The sequence below is a fragment of the Dermacentor albipictus genome, chromosome 1 (assembly GCF_038994185.2).
Source record: "Dermacentor albipictus isolate Rhodes 1998 colony chromosome 1, USDA_Dalb.pri_finalv2, whole genome shotgun sequence".
NCBI classification, from domain to species: domain Eukaryota; kingdom Metazoa; phylum Arthropoda; class Arachnida; order Ixodida; family Ixodidae; genus Dermacentor; species Dermacentor albipictus.
Genome location: NC_091821.1, coordinates 44,310,637 through 44,323,320, shown reverse-complemented (window position 1 = coordinate 44,323,320; position 12,684 = coordinate 44,310,637). Strand labels below are relative to the sequence as shown.

At 41.9% G+C, this 12,684-nt stretch overlaps 1 protein-coding gene across 5 annotated transcripts in view; it reads right to left on the bottom strand.

Moving 5' to 3' along the window:
• Positions 1–12,684, bottom strand: part of LOC135906237 (26S proteasome non-ATPase regulatory subunit 5) — a 79,525-nt gene that overhangs the window by 58,067 nt on the left and 8,774 nt on the right. For all 5 annotated transcript variants that reach the window (XR_010565678.1, XR_010565677.1, XR_010565675.1 and 2 more), the window contains exon 3: positions 7,280–7,522. Coding sequence is in view for 1 of the 5 variants with exons in the window: in XM_065437537.1 (XP_065293609.1) it covers positions 7,280–7,522 (243 nt within the window). In the remaining 4 variants the exon portion in view is untranslated. The remainder of the gene's footprint in view (positions 1–7,279; positions 7,523–12,684) is intronic.

Sequence of the window (12,684 nt, the reverse complement as noted above, 5' to 3'; positions counted from 1 at the left end):
ACGGTCAATGAAGCACTGAAGTGTCCAATGATGTTGCGTTCTGTCCACGAAGCAGTGTTCTTCCTCTTCTCGAAAAGCTGCAGCCATTTGTCCAATGAAATGTCGTTGGGTACTCCGGCAAACAATGGTATGACGAGTGCCTTCTTTCCAGTGGCCATGACATTGATGATTGGCTGTTCAGGTATTAATCCTGTTGACTTATGTGAAGAAAGAGGCCGAGAAGGCAATATGGTGACATGAAAACTATCTTCTTTAATTGTTGTCTTCTCTTTTTACCCCGATTTACTAATGGAGCTCCGCACATATACCTCTACCACGTGACGGGCTTTTCACACTTGACATGCACTTTTATATACTTAAGACACTCCTAATGCTAATTCACTAAAAAAAAGAAAGGAATAAATTTACAAATCAGAAGACAAATAGTGGGACATTCAAAAGAAAAACATGGTTTGGTATGACCCCTAACATGTTACCCACCCCACGTGTAGGGTGGCTGGAATGGGCTACACTGTACAGGAGTAATAGAAAATAACTATGAAAACAGAAGAAAAAGAAGTTCCATAACATAGTTTATCAGCTAGTCCTTGCGCACGAGTCGATTTAGCGTTACTTGACAGCAGACCAATGATGCCAGTCAATAACATTGGATCCGATGAAGCGGACTACTGCAGTAAACAATCTGCTCCTGCATCCAACATGAAAGCACGACACTCCTTCCACATTACACATCAAGAAAGTAACCTGGGTGATGTGGGGCCGAAGACGTAGGGCTTGATGGAGTGCACCGCCGCACCCCTTCTGTATACAGTCCACCGATGCGAACCCATTATATTTCTGCTGTCCAAAGTGACCGCTGGCCAAACATCAATAACCCCCACACAGACAAAAATTATCTGCCCCTTCTTTAAAACGACAGTCATTTGGTGCAAGAAAAGGCCGCACCTCCATATTGCCGGGGTCATACACAGGGAAAATGAGGGCCTGAAGGATTGAGAATGCCTGCTTACAAAATAGATTCTTTTCCATTTCTTGCTACCACTTGAAAAAATTTCCAGGGCCCCCCTCACACTTCCAAATTTTTTTTAGTACTAGCAAGGTGGAAGAGGGGCTTAGCTTGAAGTTCCTGGTGGGGACAATGAATCCCCTGCCCCCAGGTAGTTGACTCCTATATGGCAGTCAAAGGGTTACTGTGACAGCATTAACCCTTTGATGTTCACCTGCAGAGCATACATCATCCACTCTGTAGGCATCACATTCCTCTGACAAGTGTGGGCTCATCCCAAAGGCAGTGCAGTCTAACGAGTGTCTCAACGTGCTGGCCGTCATGAGAGAAGAATGCGAGAAACTGGCACATGATGCACATGTCAGGCTTTTCAAACAGTGACTTTGGCATTAGAGAAGTATGCGTGCGATCGCGGCATGATGGTAAGAGCACTGGGCTGCTGTGCTGGAGAACAGAGGTACGATCCCACCCTCAGTCAGACATTTCTTTACAGCATTACAGATGGACTTCACTCACTTTGGAGGCATCGAACAGAAAGCTTGAGGCGAGTTTAGCGTCTGTGAGTGCAACACAGTGTGCATGAAATCGCAAGTTTGTAAGAGATGCAAGATAGAAAAGAATCATTTCGATAACACTTTCAGCAGGCAGATATTTTTTTGCTTGAAATATTTAGTGTGAAGACGCTCTCGGAAGCATGACACAAAAAGAAAAAATTTAATTTTACCATTTTCAACAAAGTTTTATGGTGTCAAATGACACAACCAGTGCTCAAAGGTTGTGAATCAGCATGTTATGTATTTTGTTAAAAACGTACAGCTTTCTTATATATTACATAGCAGGGGCTCAAAAGTTGAATTTTATTTGCATCATACGTTATGTTGGGTTTTGTAATCTTCAAACAAAAAAAATATACATGTATCAAATGAAAAGAAAGTTATCTCAGGTGCTGAGACCTCTTGTTACAGGTCGCAGTTTGGGCCGAGTTCTTGATATTCGTAGGCCAAGCTGCTCAACGCAATCTTCAGTTTCTTTTTCATCTAGTGAACAGGTTGGGGACACGAGTTCAATGAGTCTTCTTTGTTTTCATTGAAGCACCTGAATGCCCTATGTGGTTTTGTCACATTTACAGCTATTAACAGACCCAAACGAGTAAATACAGCAAAACCTCGGTGATACTGACACGTGTACTTATCTGTATCGGGCAACCACGTTTCACCACCTAACAAATGTAATCACGCAGCGTGGGACGCGCCTGCATGTATCCGAAGTTTCTGGAAAGTTATCGATGCTTCTATCCGCTGTTTGTTGTCGCCGAACCTTATGTTATCTGATTTCATCGCGTAACGCGAATGGTGTAGAACTTTGTGGAAGGCACGCGGGTCCGAACGATTAGTCTGGAACATTCGACGACTGCTCTATAAAAGCCGACGCGCTTGACCCGCTGATCAGATTTTCGACGATCGCCGACTGTGTTCGCCGCTATCGTTGTGCTTTAAGTGTAGCCTGTTTTGTGGGCACAGGTTCGCCCAATAAAAGCTACTTTTGTCTTTCACAGTACTGCTGCTGTGTCATTTAACGTCACTACCACGTGACAATACGTTCCCGCTATGTACGTTTTTCTGCCGTCAACGTTCGCAATTGAGAACATAAAAAATGACCCTATAGAGTTAAGCTCAATTTTTACCGGTTCATATGTTCCCAGAAAACACCATCTTTCAGAACCAACATTCATTATGTGGCCAAACTGCGATCATATGATACGTTTTCCAGCCGCTAGATCCCATGTAAACAAGAAAATGCACGAGGCGCATGCGATCGAAAACAGTATATAGGTGCCCGCTGAGGCAGCTTTACCGCAATACTTGCCCACTTGCCTCACGTGACAATTTCTCATTTTGGTACAGCAAATCTTCTCCTGGGTCGTCGCACGCGGCATTCACAGCTATCACTGCCAATCCTATTACGATAAGCATCTTTGGCTATCTGTTTCACAGCGCGTGGCGCCATCAGAAGTGTAGCGCACCTTCTTGATAGGTCCTAACTGAAACGTGCAGCTGTTCCCTGCTGCAGGCTGCGATCGTATACATTGTCTGTCTGCTAGATCCTATGTGAACAAGAAAAGGAGCATAACGCGCAGGATCGAGCACAGTATATAGCTACCCGTCTCATGTGAAAACGACGGAGCGCAGTTTCTTATTCCAGTAGCAGCTAATCTCTGCCCTGGTTGTCGCACGCCGTATTCGGAGCTATCACCGCCAAACCTATTGCGATAAGCATCTTTACCTGTTTTACAGCGCGGTGTGCGTAGTGCCATTGGTAGCATAAACGCTTTTAGTAGGCGATAATCCAAACGTGCTGTCATTCCCTGCTCCAGGCGGCGCGATGATGGCATCACGTTTCACTTCGGCGGTATGCAGCGTCACCCACCAGCTCAATTTCGCTTCGGTTTCCCGTCACCCTCTTAAAACACCACACAACAGGAAAACGAAACACGTCTCGGGCCGCTGGAGCACCAACAGCATGACGCGCATCGGCATCTCGTGCCACAATGATCCACGCGACACTTCGCATTATGTAGATGTCAACAACAGTTGAATCTGACAAATTTATTTAATTACTTCAGATCGTACGTTTTCTCGGTTAGCACGTTCTTTTCTCGCAGTTTATTCGCAAACATATGAATGGGGTTCTACTATACCAAAAATCGACAAACATACCCACTATGATTCTAGAAAATGTTATGGAAAATGTGAAAGAAAACAAATTGACTACTCACAATCTCAATTTTACAACCACTGAGCCAAGGTGGCATCAAATTCGCACAACGCCAAATTAGCTATTATACGAGTCGCAAAAATCACTTTGCTTATATATATTTTTCTTGAGCTGCTGTTCAACATATTTTTATTCTACAATAAACTTATGAAGCCAGATGTCCAAGTTGTTTGGCCCTGACAATGTCCTAAAAAGAAACGAAGAGTGTTACTGCTAGTATTGATTTTCTTAGTTTGATTTTTTGCCATCACAACTGTTGTTTCACACTATTCGACCTACACTTCAGGAAATCGCATCAAGACTATGCTGGATTCATGTCGAAAGTTTAACTTTTTCTATTTACTTTGTTTCCTGAATTGTGTGGGACATTTTCTGTAATGTCATCATTTGACACCACCAGGGCCGAAAGGGATAATAAGAGTGTCACAATCATCACATGCGCATACTTAGAAAATTCACAGTGCTAAGTTCTGGCCTAGTTTTTAACATATAAAGCAAACACAAAAACAAGTATTAGAATATCAAGAGGACTGCAAGCCACACCACAAGTGGCACTGCCTGCCACCCCTTTTCACTTTCTGAAGACTTTCAGGCAGAAAGTGACATGGTGTCCAACCTGTTTCCCCTACAGCTGCCTACGTTCTTTTTTTTTGCCGGTGTGTCACATGAGATGAAGGGATATAGACAAAGTGTGCAGGCAGCAAATAGAAATGCTGCTTCATCCCCCTTTCCATACAAAGATTAGGGTCAGATCAGTAAGCCCCTGTCAGTTTGCACCCAACCTGCCTGCAGCATACTCTGTTGCAATATTGGCATGTTGTGCAGGCAGACATTGTAATAATAAAAAATTATTGAAAATAGCATGTGGAAAAGTAACCACAGCAAACAGCATAAGAACAGTAAGAACAGCAACAAGAAACAAAAGAACCAAGAAAGCAACATGACTTTGACGGAAGAGCACAACGAGCCAATGTCTTTTACCAGCAGCATGTAATTTGTGTCATGTCACAGGTGACAACACATCACCAGATGGAACAACACAAGTCGCATGCTACTGTTGCAGTCATTGTAGTTTCATGGCAGTCTCCACATGTGTGCGTTATTTTCAATTCACCCTCCTCCCTCCATGCACAGTGCAATTACATTCTTTTATTTACATTTATATTTACATTTTAATGTGTTTCATTCACTGAATGTGTAATGGTTATTTATGTGCTCCTTAAATAATGGCATTTCATTTCTGAGGTACACTTCTGTTATGAACTTTTCATTAATGAAGACAGACTCAGTTTCCTTCGAGTTTGTCTTAAAGGGCCCTAAACTACTTTGAGCTAGAAAATTTGTGATATAGTGGCAGTTGTGTACCAGTCTAAATGAACATACAGCAACAAATTTTTTAATGATGTAGTAATAGCAAGGTTACAGGTGTTTCGTAAAGATACAAGCAGCCACTGTTTCTCACTCACCTTCACTACCCTCCCCACAGACGCTCTCTCCTCCTCATTGGACACTCTCAACAACTCCAGCAGTGAAAGTTATGGGTCACATAAACACAAAAGAAGAAAGGGTCCTACATTGTCTGTGAAACACCGGTTGAATGGCAGCTTCACGGAAGGACCTGTGGCACACAATGGGTGAGGCCCTATCCTTTCTGAGAACACATCATGTTGGCACAATTGTCCCAGTCCCTAGTAAAAGCTGTTAATTTGTCAACCGATGAACTGACAGCTTTTACCCTGGTGACATCAATGCAGGATCTTGTTGGCATCACAATGTGTGAAGAAGGAACCAGAAAACTCCAGAGAGAAGCACAGGATTGTTTTTTTAATTTGTGCCTCTCCTACGGCCTGTAGCACTGCCATGTTCACCAAAGATCATTGTCACAGTATTCTGTACCTGATGTGCATTTAAAATGTGTTTGAAATTTTAAAGGTGGTTTAGGGGCTCTTGAAACAGTCTACTATAGACATACCAAATTATGCTATAGAAGCACAATTAAGATTCACAGCAGTAAAAAATGGATAGATGTGCTGGAAGCCCGCTATGTACATGTTTATTCCTGAAATAACACAACAGTATACAATGTGCACAATAATTACTGCCACAAGCCTTGACCAGTCAGTGTGCCACTGATATTTTTCATTTGTCCACCTGGTCCCTTCAAGAGTTTCTATAAGCCTTCTTCTTTGTTGTTGTGTTTCGACCAAGTTTCATGCTGGTTTGTAGATAATTCAGGAAATGACATTCCCTAGCCCACATCGATCTGCTATATCCCACATCTACCTGCAATAGTGCGCATCGATCTGCAATCTTGACACTGAATGAGGCCGGGCAAACTGCCTCTGAGATCGCCAAAGTCTGACAATTCACAGCAAGATAGTACACTGGACTCCACAGTGGTCTCCCTGTCTCCGTGGCCAATTCTCAACTCAGGAAAATTATGAGAAAGAAGATGCAATGCCAGCCATGAAGGAGCACCAGAAGGTTCCTCACGGAGCTAAAGGTGTCTGCCACAACTACAAAAAGTCATGCGACAGGGTCACAAAATATTCCCCTACAGGTTCCAAAAAGAATATACTGACGAAGGTGCAGAGAAAGGGAAGATTGTAAAAATGCTGGCCGATGTTGGTGCATGTCATGAAGAGGGAGCACTTGACCACTGTCTTCCCCGACGAGAAACTTTTTGCAAAAGCCTGCCACTACTCTGAACTCTTAATAGCATGTGTTTGCTCTAACATGACAGCTTCTCACAACTCCCTATCAGCATTTGTCATGGTTTGGGATGGGGTAACCGCCATGGGACGCACACTAGTTATTGTGCCAAAAGGGGCCAAGATTGACACAGACCTTAAAAAAGTTCTAGAGCCTCCATTTGCTGCCCTGTTCCCAGTCCCATTTCTGCGAGCAGTCTTGGAAGTTGCAGCAGAACAATGCCCCAGCACCCAAATCAAAGGAAAGCCAGCAGTCATGTCGCACCAACATGCCCCAAGTTCACTCCATCTGAAGAGTAACCTGCAAACTAACCCAGGACTTAAACACAATGAACTTGCATGTGGGCTATTTATCCCATCATATGTGTTGATGGGGCTATGCACCTATCAACACACCAGCGTGGTGGCCCTGAAATCATTGCTAGACCAACCTTGGAGAATGATTCCCCAGGAAGCCCTGCGGGATTCAGTTCAAGTGTACCCCGAACGTTTAAAGGTTATGATCAATGCCAAGGAGGACACATCGAATAAAATATTTTGTGTTACATTTCTATGATATTCAATGCCCTTTGGGCTTATAAGGTATTTTTAAATAAATAAACAAATAAATATCAATCAAACACTTTACAAAAAAACTCTTCAAGAGTTTTTTTTTTTTTACTCTCTATTAAATATTAGGCATAATCCGTATGGCAGTAAGGTGCATGCTGTAGTCATGTAAAATTTGTGAAATGGATGCTTGATGTCATACAACAACCCATATAGTTGGCAGAAAGCATAAACATACCTCAAACACTCTAAAGCGGCACACATCGCCACCATCCATAACGCTGTCCAGAACGTGTGCCACAGGGGGATGCAGCATGGCACTTAGTACTTCCTTTTCCCGTGTCATCTGTTTCAGCAGAATAGCACTCTGCTTGGATGACCAGAGGTCCTCGCTACCAAGGAGCCTCAAAACAGATTCAAGGATGCGGTGATCACGAGCAAGCTGAGACAATGTAGCATTGTCCTTGGAGCATCGAATCAGCTGCAACATAAAAGCACATATTTTTAGAGCAGTGGCCACTTTACACTAAGCCTCAAATAAGATCTGTGTAGCTAGAAAAAATACAACCATGAGATATGAAGAGAACACAAATGTCACATGTCACATGGCTGAAATTTGTCAAATGAGACAAAGTTCGGCCACATCCAAAGCAGGCTAAACTACAATAATCAAAGATTAAGCCTCCAGCAAGACCTGCAGCTACCATGACAAACTATGCATGGCACTTCTAGCTTGCCCTAGAATTACTTCTGGCCAACTTGGAACATAACTTTTTGTTTAAGAGATACTGACACATTTCTTCTTCTTTTTTTGGATAGTTAACTTATTTACTGTGGTATGAGGTCTTGATTTCTTGAAAGCACAACAAACTATTAATTATACCACATTATAATGCGAGCAGTGCATACCAAGTGCAGCACAACTCCCGGCTTATCACAGATGGCTACCGTGTACATCAGTCAGCCTGGTACAGTGGTCACAGGCCATATCATGACAGTGCCGAGCCGAGTCCTCAACAGAACCATAGGTGAGAGGGGTGCTCTACATTTTCAGAGAATAGGACTCCTAACCAGACAAGTGACACCAGAAGACCAGACTCATCTCATGCCGAGAAGGGCAAAATGAACGAGAAAAGGTTGGCAGATGTGGAAGCGTGGACTAAGCTTTCAGGAAAGTGGTTGGAGTTATTAAAAATTAAATAAACTCTGGGGTTTTATGTGCCAAAATCCTGATAGTGATTATGAGACACACCGTAATGGCAGACTTCGGATTGACCACCTGAGGTACTTTAAAAACTGCGCCTAAATTCAAGTACACAAGCATTGTTCAACTGGCCACATTAAAAGATTATATAATTAAGTTTGTTGTATGCTTGTGAAATTCCATGATGACGGATAATTCCTCCATATGATGCCTAAGGAGTCAGCAGTTACCCAATAAAGCAAAAGGAAAAACAAGGAAAAGGAAGCAAGACAAAATTGTGTCAGTACCCTTTTGAAACAACGAACATAATTTCTGGCTAGAATAAAGTACAAGCAGCTATATTCAGTATATTATTTAGAACATATATTTTGCCTGAGCAGCCTCCTTGTTTCTGTGTAATCGCAAAAACTACATTTAATAGTAGGTAAACACATTTAGAGGCCATAATTTCATAATTAAAACTTAAAAATAAAGTAACTTGATACAACCCCATACTTTATTCCCTGTGGGCACTAAGTAGACTGTTCTCTAAGCAGACTCATTATGCAATCATAAGCAACATACATAACACAGTACTGCATATAGGCAAAGTTTACCGCTTTATACAAGTACTGTCAACTCACTTCAAGACAAAGAAATGTACCTGGTATTTTCAATATTAATTCAGCACTAATTACAACAGCATGTATTCTTGCAAACAACTTTCTGTCGCAACAAAGGGAAAGCTACAGGGGTGGAGCTTCTGCACGTGTAATTGCAACAAGTATTCCGGCAGTGTTTAACAGCACTCTTGGTTCTTTGGAACAGCTACTTAACCAGCGTAGTTTCCACATGTGGCGTTTTTAACTCGAAAGAGAAAAGTAGAACAATGAGCCAAGCTTTGCACTTTGTCTTACTTTACTGTTGTAAATTAGATGTTTATGTTTTCTCTTACCCAGCAAAAAGTAATGCAGACAAGAAAGTAATACATTTTTCAGGAGCGCCCTTGTGCACGATTCGCCTCTCTTGCTTACGCTTCACTGCCACAGAAAGTTGTCAGCTAGTTTATTATTACCTTAAAGAATGCTATTAAAATAAAGATTTTACATTTGGTTGTCATCACAGTTGATAAAAACCAGTCGGCATTTCTTGTCATTTTAGAATAAGAAAATGACATACAGTAGAGCTACACAAAAATGTTTCAATGAAGCATGCATGACTAGAATGATAGACTTTAGTGCCCAGTCCAGCGTAGCACAACTACAAAGTGAAACAAAAAATATATATATGCTTAGGTCAATAGACTTAAGCTATGATCAGCATAGAAGTGTAAGCGACACACTGTGTATGTGTGTCAATGTGATCAATAATGCAGACAGACATACCTGTTGGCCAATATGAACGCTGATGCCACTTATCAGAAAGGTTGAATTCTGGGTGTCAAAACCATGATTTCATTATGAGGCACATCATATTGGGGGACTCTGGATTAATTTTGACCACCAGGGGATCTTTAACGTGGCTCCAATGCATGGCACACCGCTTTTTTTGCATTTTGCCCCCATTGAAATGCGGCCACCATGGCCGGGATTTGATCCCGCGACCTCATTCTTAGCAGTTCAACATCAAAGTCACTAAGACACTGCAGTGGGTTTAACAGAAAGGTTAGGACAGCGCTGTCTGTTGTACTTGTCTAGCCAGAGTCCTCAAGGTTCAAAACATGTAATAAAACAAGTTTCTGGCTGGTATGTTTTAGGCCACATTTTGTGATTTTCTAGAAGAAAAAAGGACGAAAAGTGCTCCTTTAATGTGGCATACAGAGATCAAGAACTAAGAAAAGGCAATCAATATGTTATGTTTGTTTTAGGAATGTCAACCTTAAAGTTTGAAAAGTACTAAAAATTATTTTATTACTCAAAACACTGATTGTTTATTAAAGATTCACTAACTTTCTTTTATAGGAACGTTGTCAAAATGTCCACTGCTATACAGGGTGTTTCACATAACTTGTGCCAAGAATTCTAAAAAACGTGGTTAGCTGCAACTGAACGAAACCAACAGCATACGGTTTGCCATCATGTGGCACTCTTTAGAGCATTTTTTATATTCCGTTTAATTAGTTAATTAGCTAAGATCAATTATGCGAAGTTTTTAATATTCAATATAGGGCCAAGTGCGTTTCGTTGCATTGCAGAGGGGGTTCAGGAACGACCAATCCAATTTTTTGTGGCAACAAACATGCTGCGTGATTTTTTTAGGTGTTTAAAGAAAGCCCACGAAATATGAAATCAAACCATGTGACAGCACTTGTGCACTATTGTATTGCAGTACTCTCAATCGTGGTTCGTGCGAAAGTACCATGCACATGGACCGTGGCGAAGTGAGCAGCCGGGGCTCTAGGCATTGGCTTCACAGTGCATCAGCATCTTTGGCGGTGGCACACGGAAAGGACGTGCCGTTGTCCCTGATAAGCGATAGGCTTGACCCACAGTTGAGAGCGCTGCAATACAACAGCGCACAAGTGCAGTCACGTGGTTTTATTTCATATTTCGCTGGCTTTCTTTAAAGAATGAAACAAATCGCCACGCAGCATGTGTTGCCACAAAAAATTGCATCTGTCCCTTCTGAACCCCCTCTACAACACAACGATATGCACTTGGCCTTAGAGTGAATATGAAATATTTTGCATAATTCACCTTAATTAACTAAATAAGCGGGGTGTAACAAATACTCTAAGGAGCGCCACATGACAGCAAACCATATGCCATTAGTTTCATTCAGCTGCGGCAAACCACTTTTTATTTAAATCCTTCGCACAGTTACGTGAAGCACCCTGTATATTCATGGGGAACATATCTGTGTCGCAGGAAAACTAAAATGTTCACGATGTTCATTCACAAAATATTCCTACAAAGGAGACTGAAATTTTAGTTGCCATTTACACCGATTTTTTTATTGGTGGCGCTGTTGCCGGCAGGTCCGAATAATCAAGCAGGTCTAAAAAATAAAACTCTGAGAAACTGGCCGACAGTATTTGTATTCTGTTAAGATCAGTTTTTCAATAAATTGGACGGAAATAAAAAATCATGAAGTTACTGGAGTTAATACACCAATCGCAAACATAATAGCAAAAGTTGGCAGGTATGCATATGCTTCCTGTGCTGTACTATAGCCTATGTTATGTGGCAAAAACGCACAAAAAAGCAAACATAACCAAGGAGAACACAGTACTACAGAAGGATAACAGGCCATGGCAGACACACTTCTATTATTTAGCAAGAGTGTGGGGCCTAGTAGGCAGACAATTTCATCACTACAGCAAGAGATTAAATGGTTTTTCACATAAAATACGATTAGAATCACAGACATCTTGGTGAACTAGTTGATGTGCTTGTTAGCATGACTGTCTGCGTGAATAAAAACAATCACAAAGGACATATTGACAGGACAAGTGTAAACTACCAAGTTTAAGGCATGCTTCACGTCAGAAAACATGATAAAAGGCTGACATTTCTCCAATGCCAATTGAAAAAAAAAAATGCAATACCATCGCCACTTGCCTAGCATTCTTTACTTTGAATGTGATAATTGAACTAGCATCACTTCTTTTACGTTAGTTGCATCATTACGCTAAAAGTGAAAAGGTAAAGCAAAACAGAAAATGCTGTGCATTAAGAAAGCGAACACGTTGGCGGGCATTAAGAAACCACCAGACCCATGCACCTGCTGGTGCTAACAGTCAGGCACTAGGAATAGCTGTTGTACCCTTTAGTTTTCACCGGACGTACTGGACATAGCTTTAACCATGCAAGTAGCCCAATGTGGTGACCACAATGACGTCAGTGCACCGTATTCACTGCCACAGGCAACCTGCCTTCACTGTGACAGGCACAGGACCGAAACGCTACCGGCATCTGTGCCAGAGCCCCCACAATGCCATTGCCTCACTATGACCGCGTCCTGTTATGCTCCCATGTATCTTGTTTATCAAAACAAAAGTAGAAGAGATTTTTCATGTGCCATCAAGGAGGCAGCTTCTCACCACTCTAGCACCCAAACGTGATGGCCACAATGATATCAGTGCAAACCATCTATAACACAATATCTTGTGCAATTATGTGCAATCCTATGCACAAAGAAGGGGGTTTTGTAGTAATGACACAAGGAACTTTGAAGAAAAGGCTCATACCGCCATTTAAAATAACTAAGTCCTGTGGCTTCATCCCAAAGCTTCAAAAAAGCACAGCCATCAGGATGTTGAAGGACTTCTACCTAGATTCACTTCGGGAAGGGCTGAGAAGACTGCAACAAGTGCATTAGAAGCCTTCTTTACGGGAAAAACGCACAAGCCAGACTGTCCTCTACGAATGATCGTCACAGGGAAAAGTTCATGGCAAGGCCATGTGAGACATTTACAGCAGCACTTAAGTTCACTAAAGATTGAAGACCCGTTCCTTGTC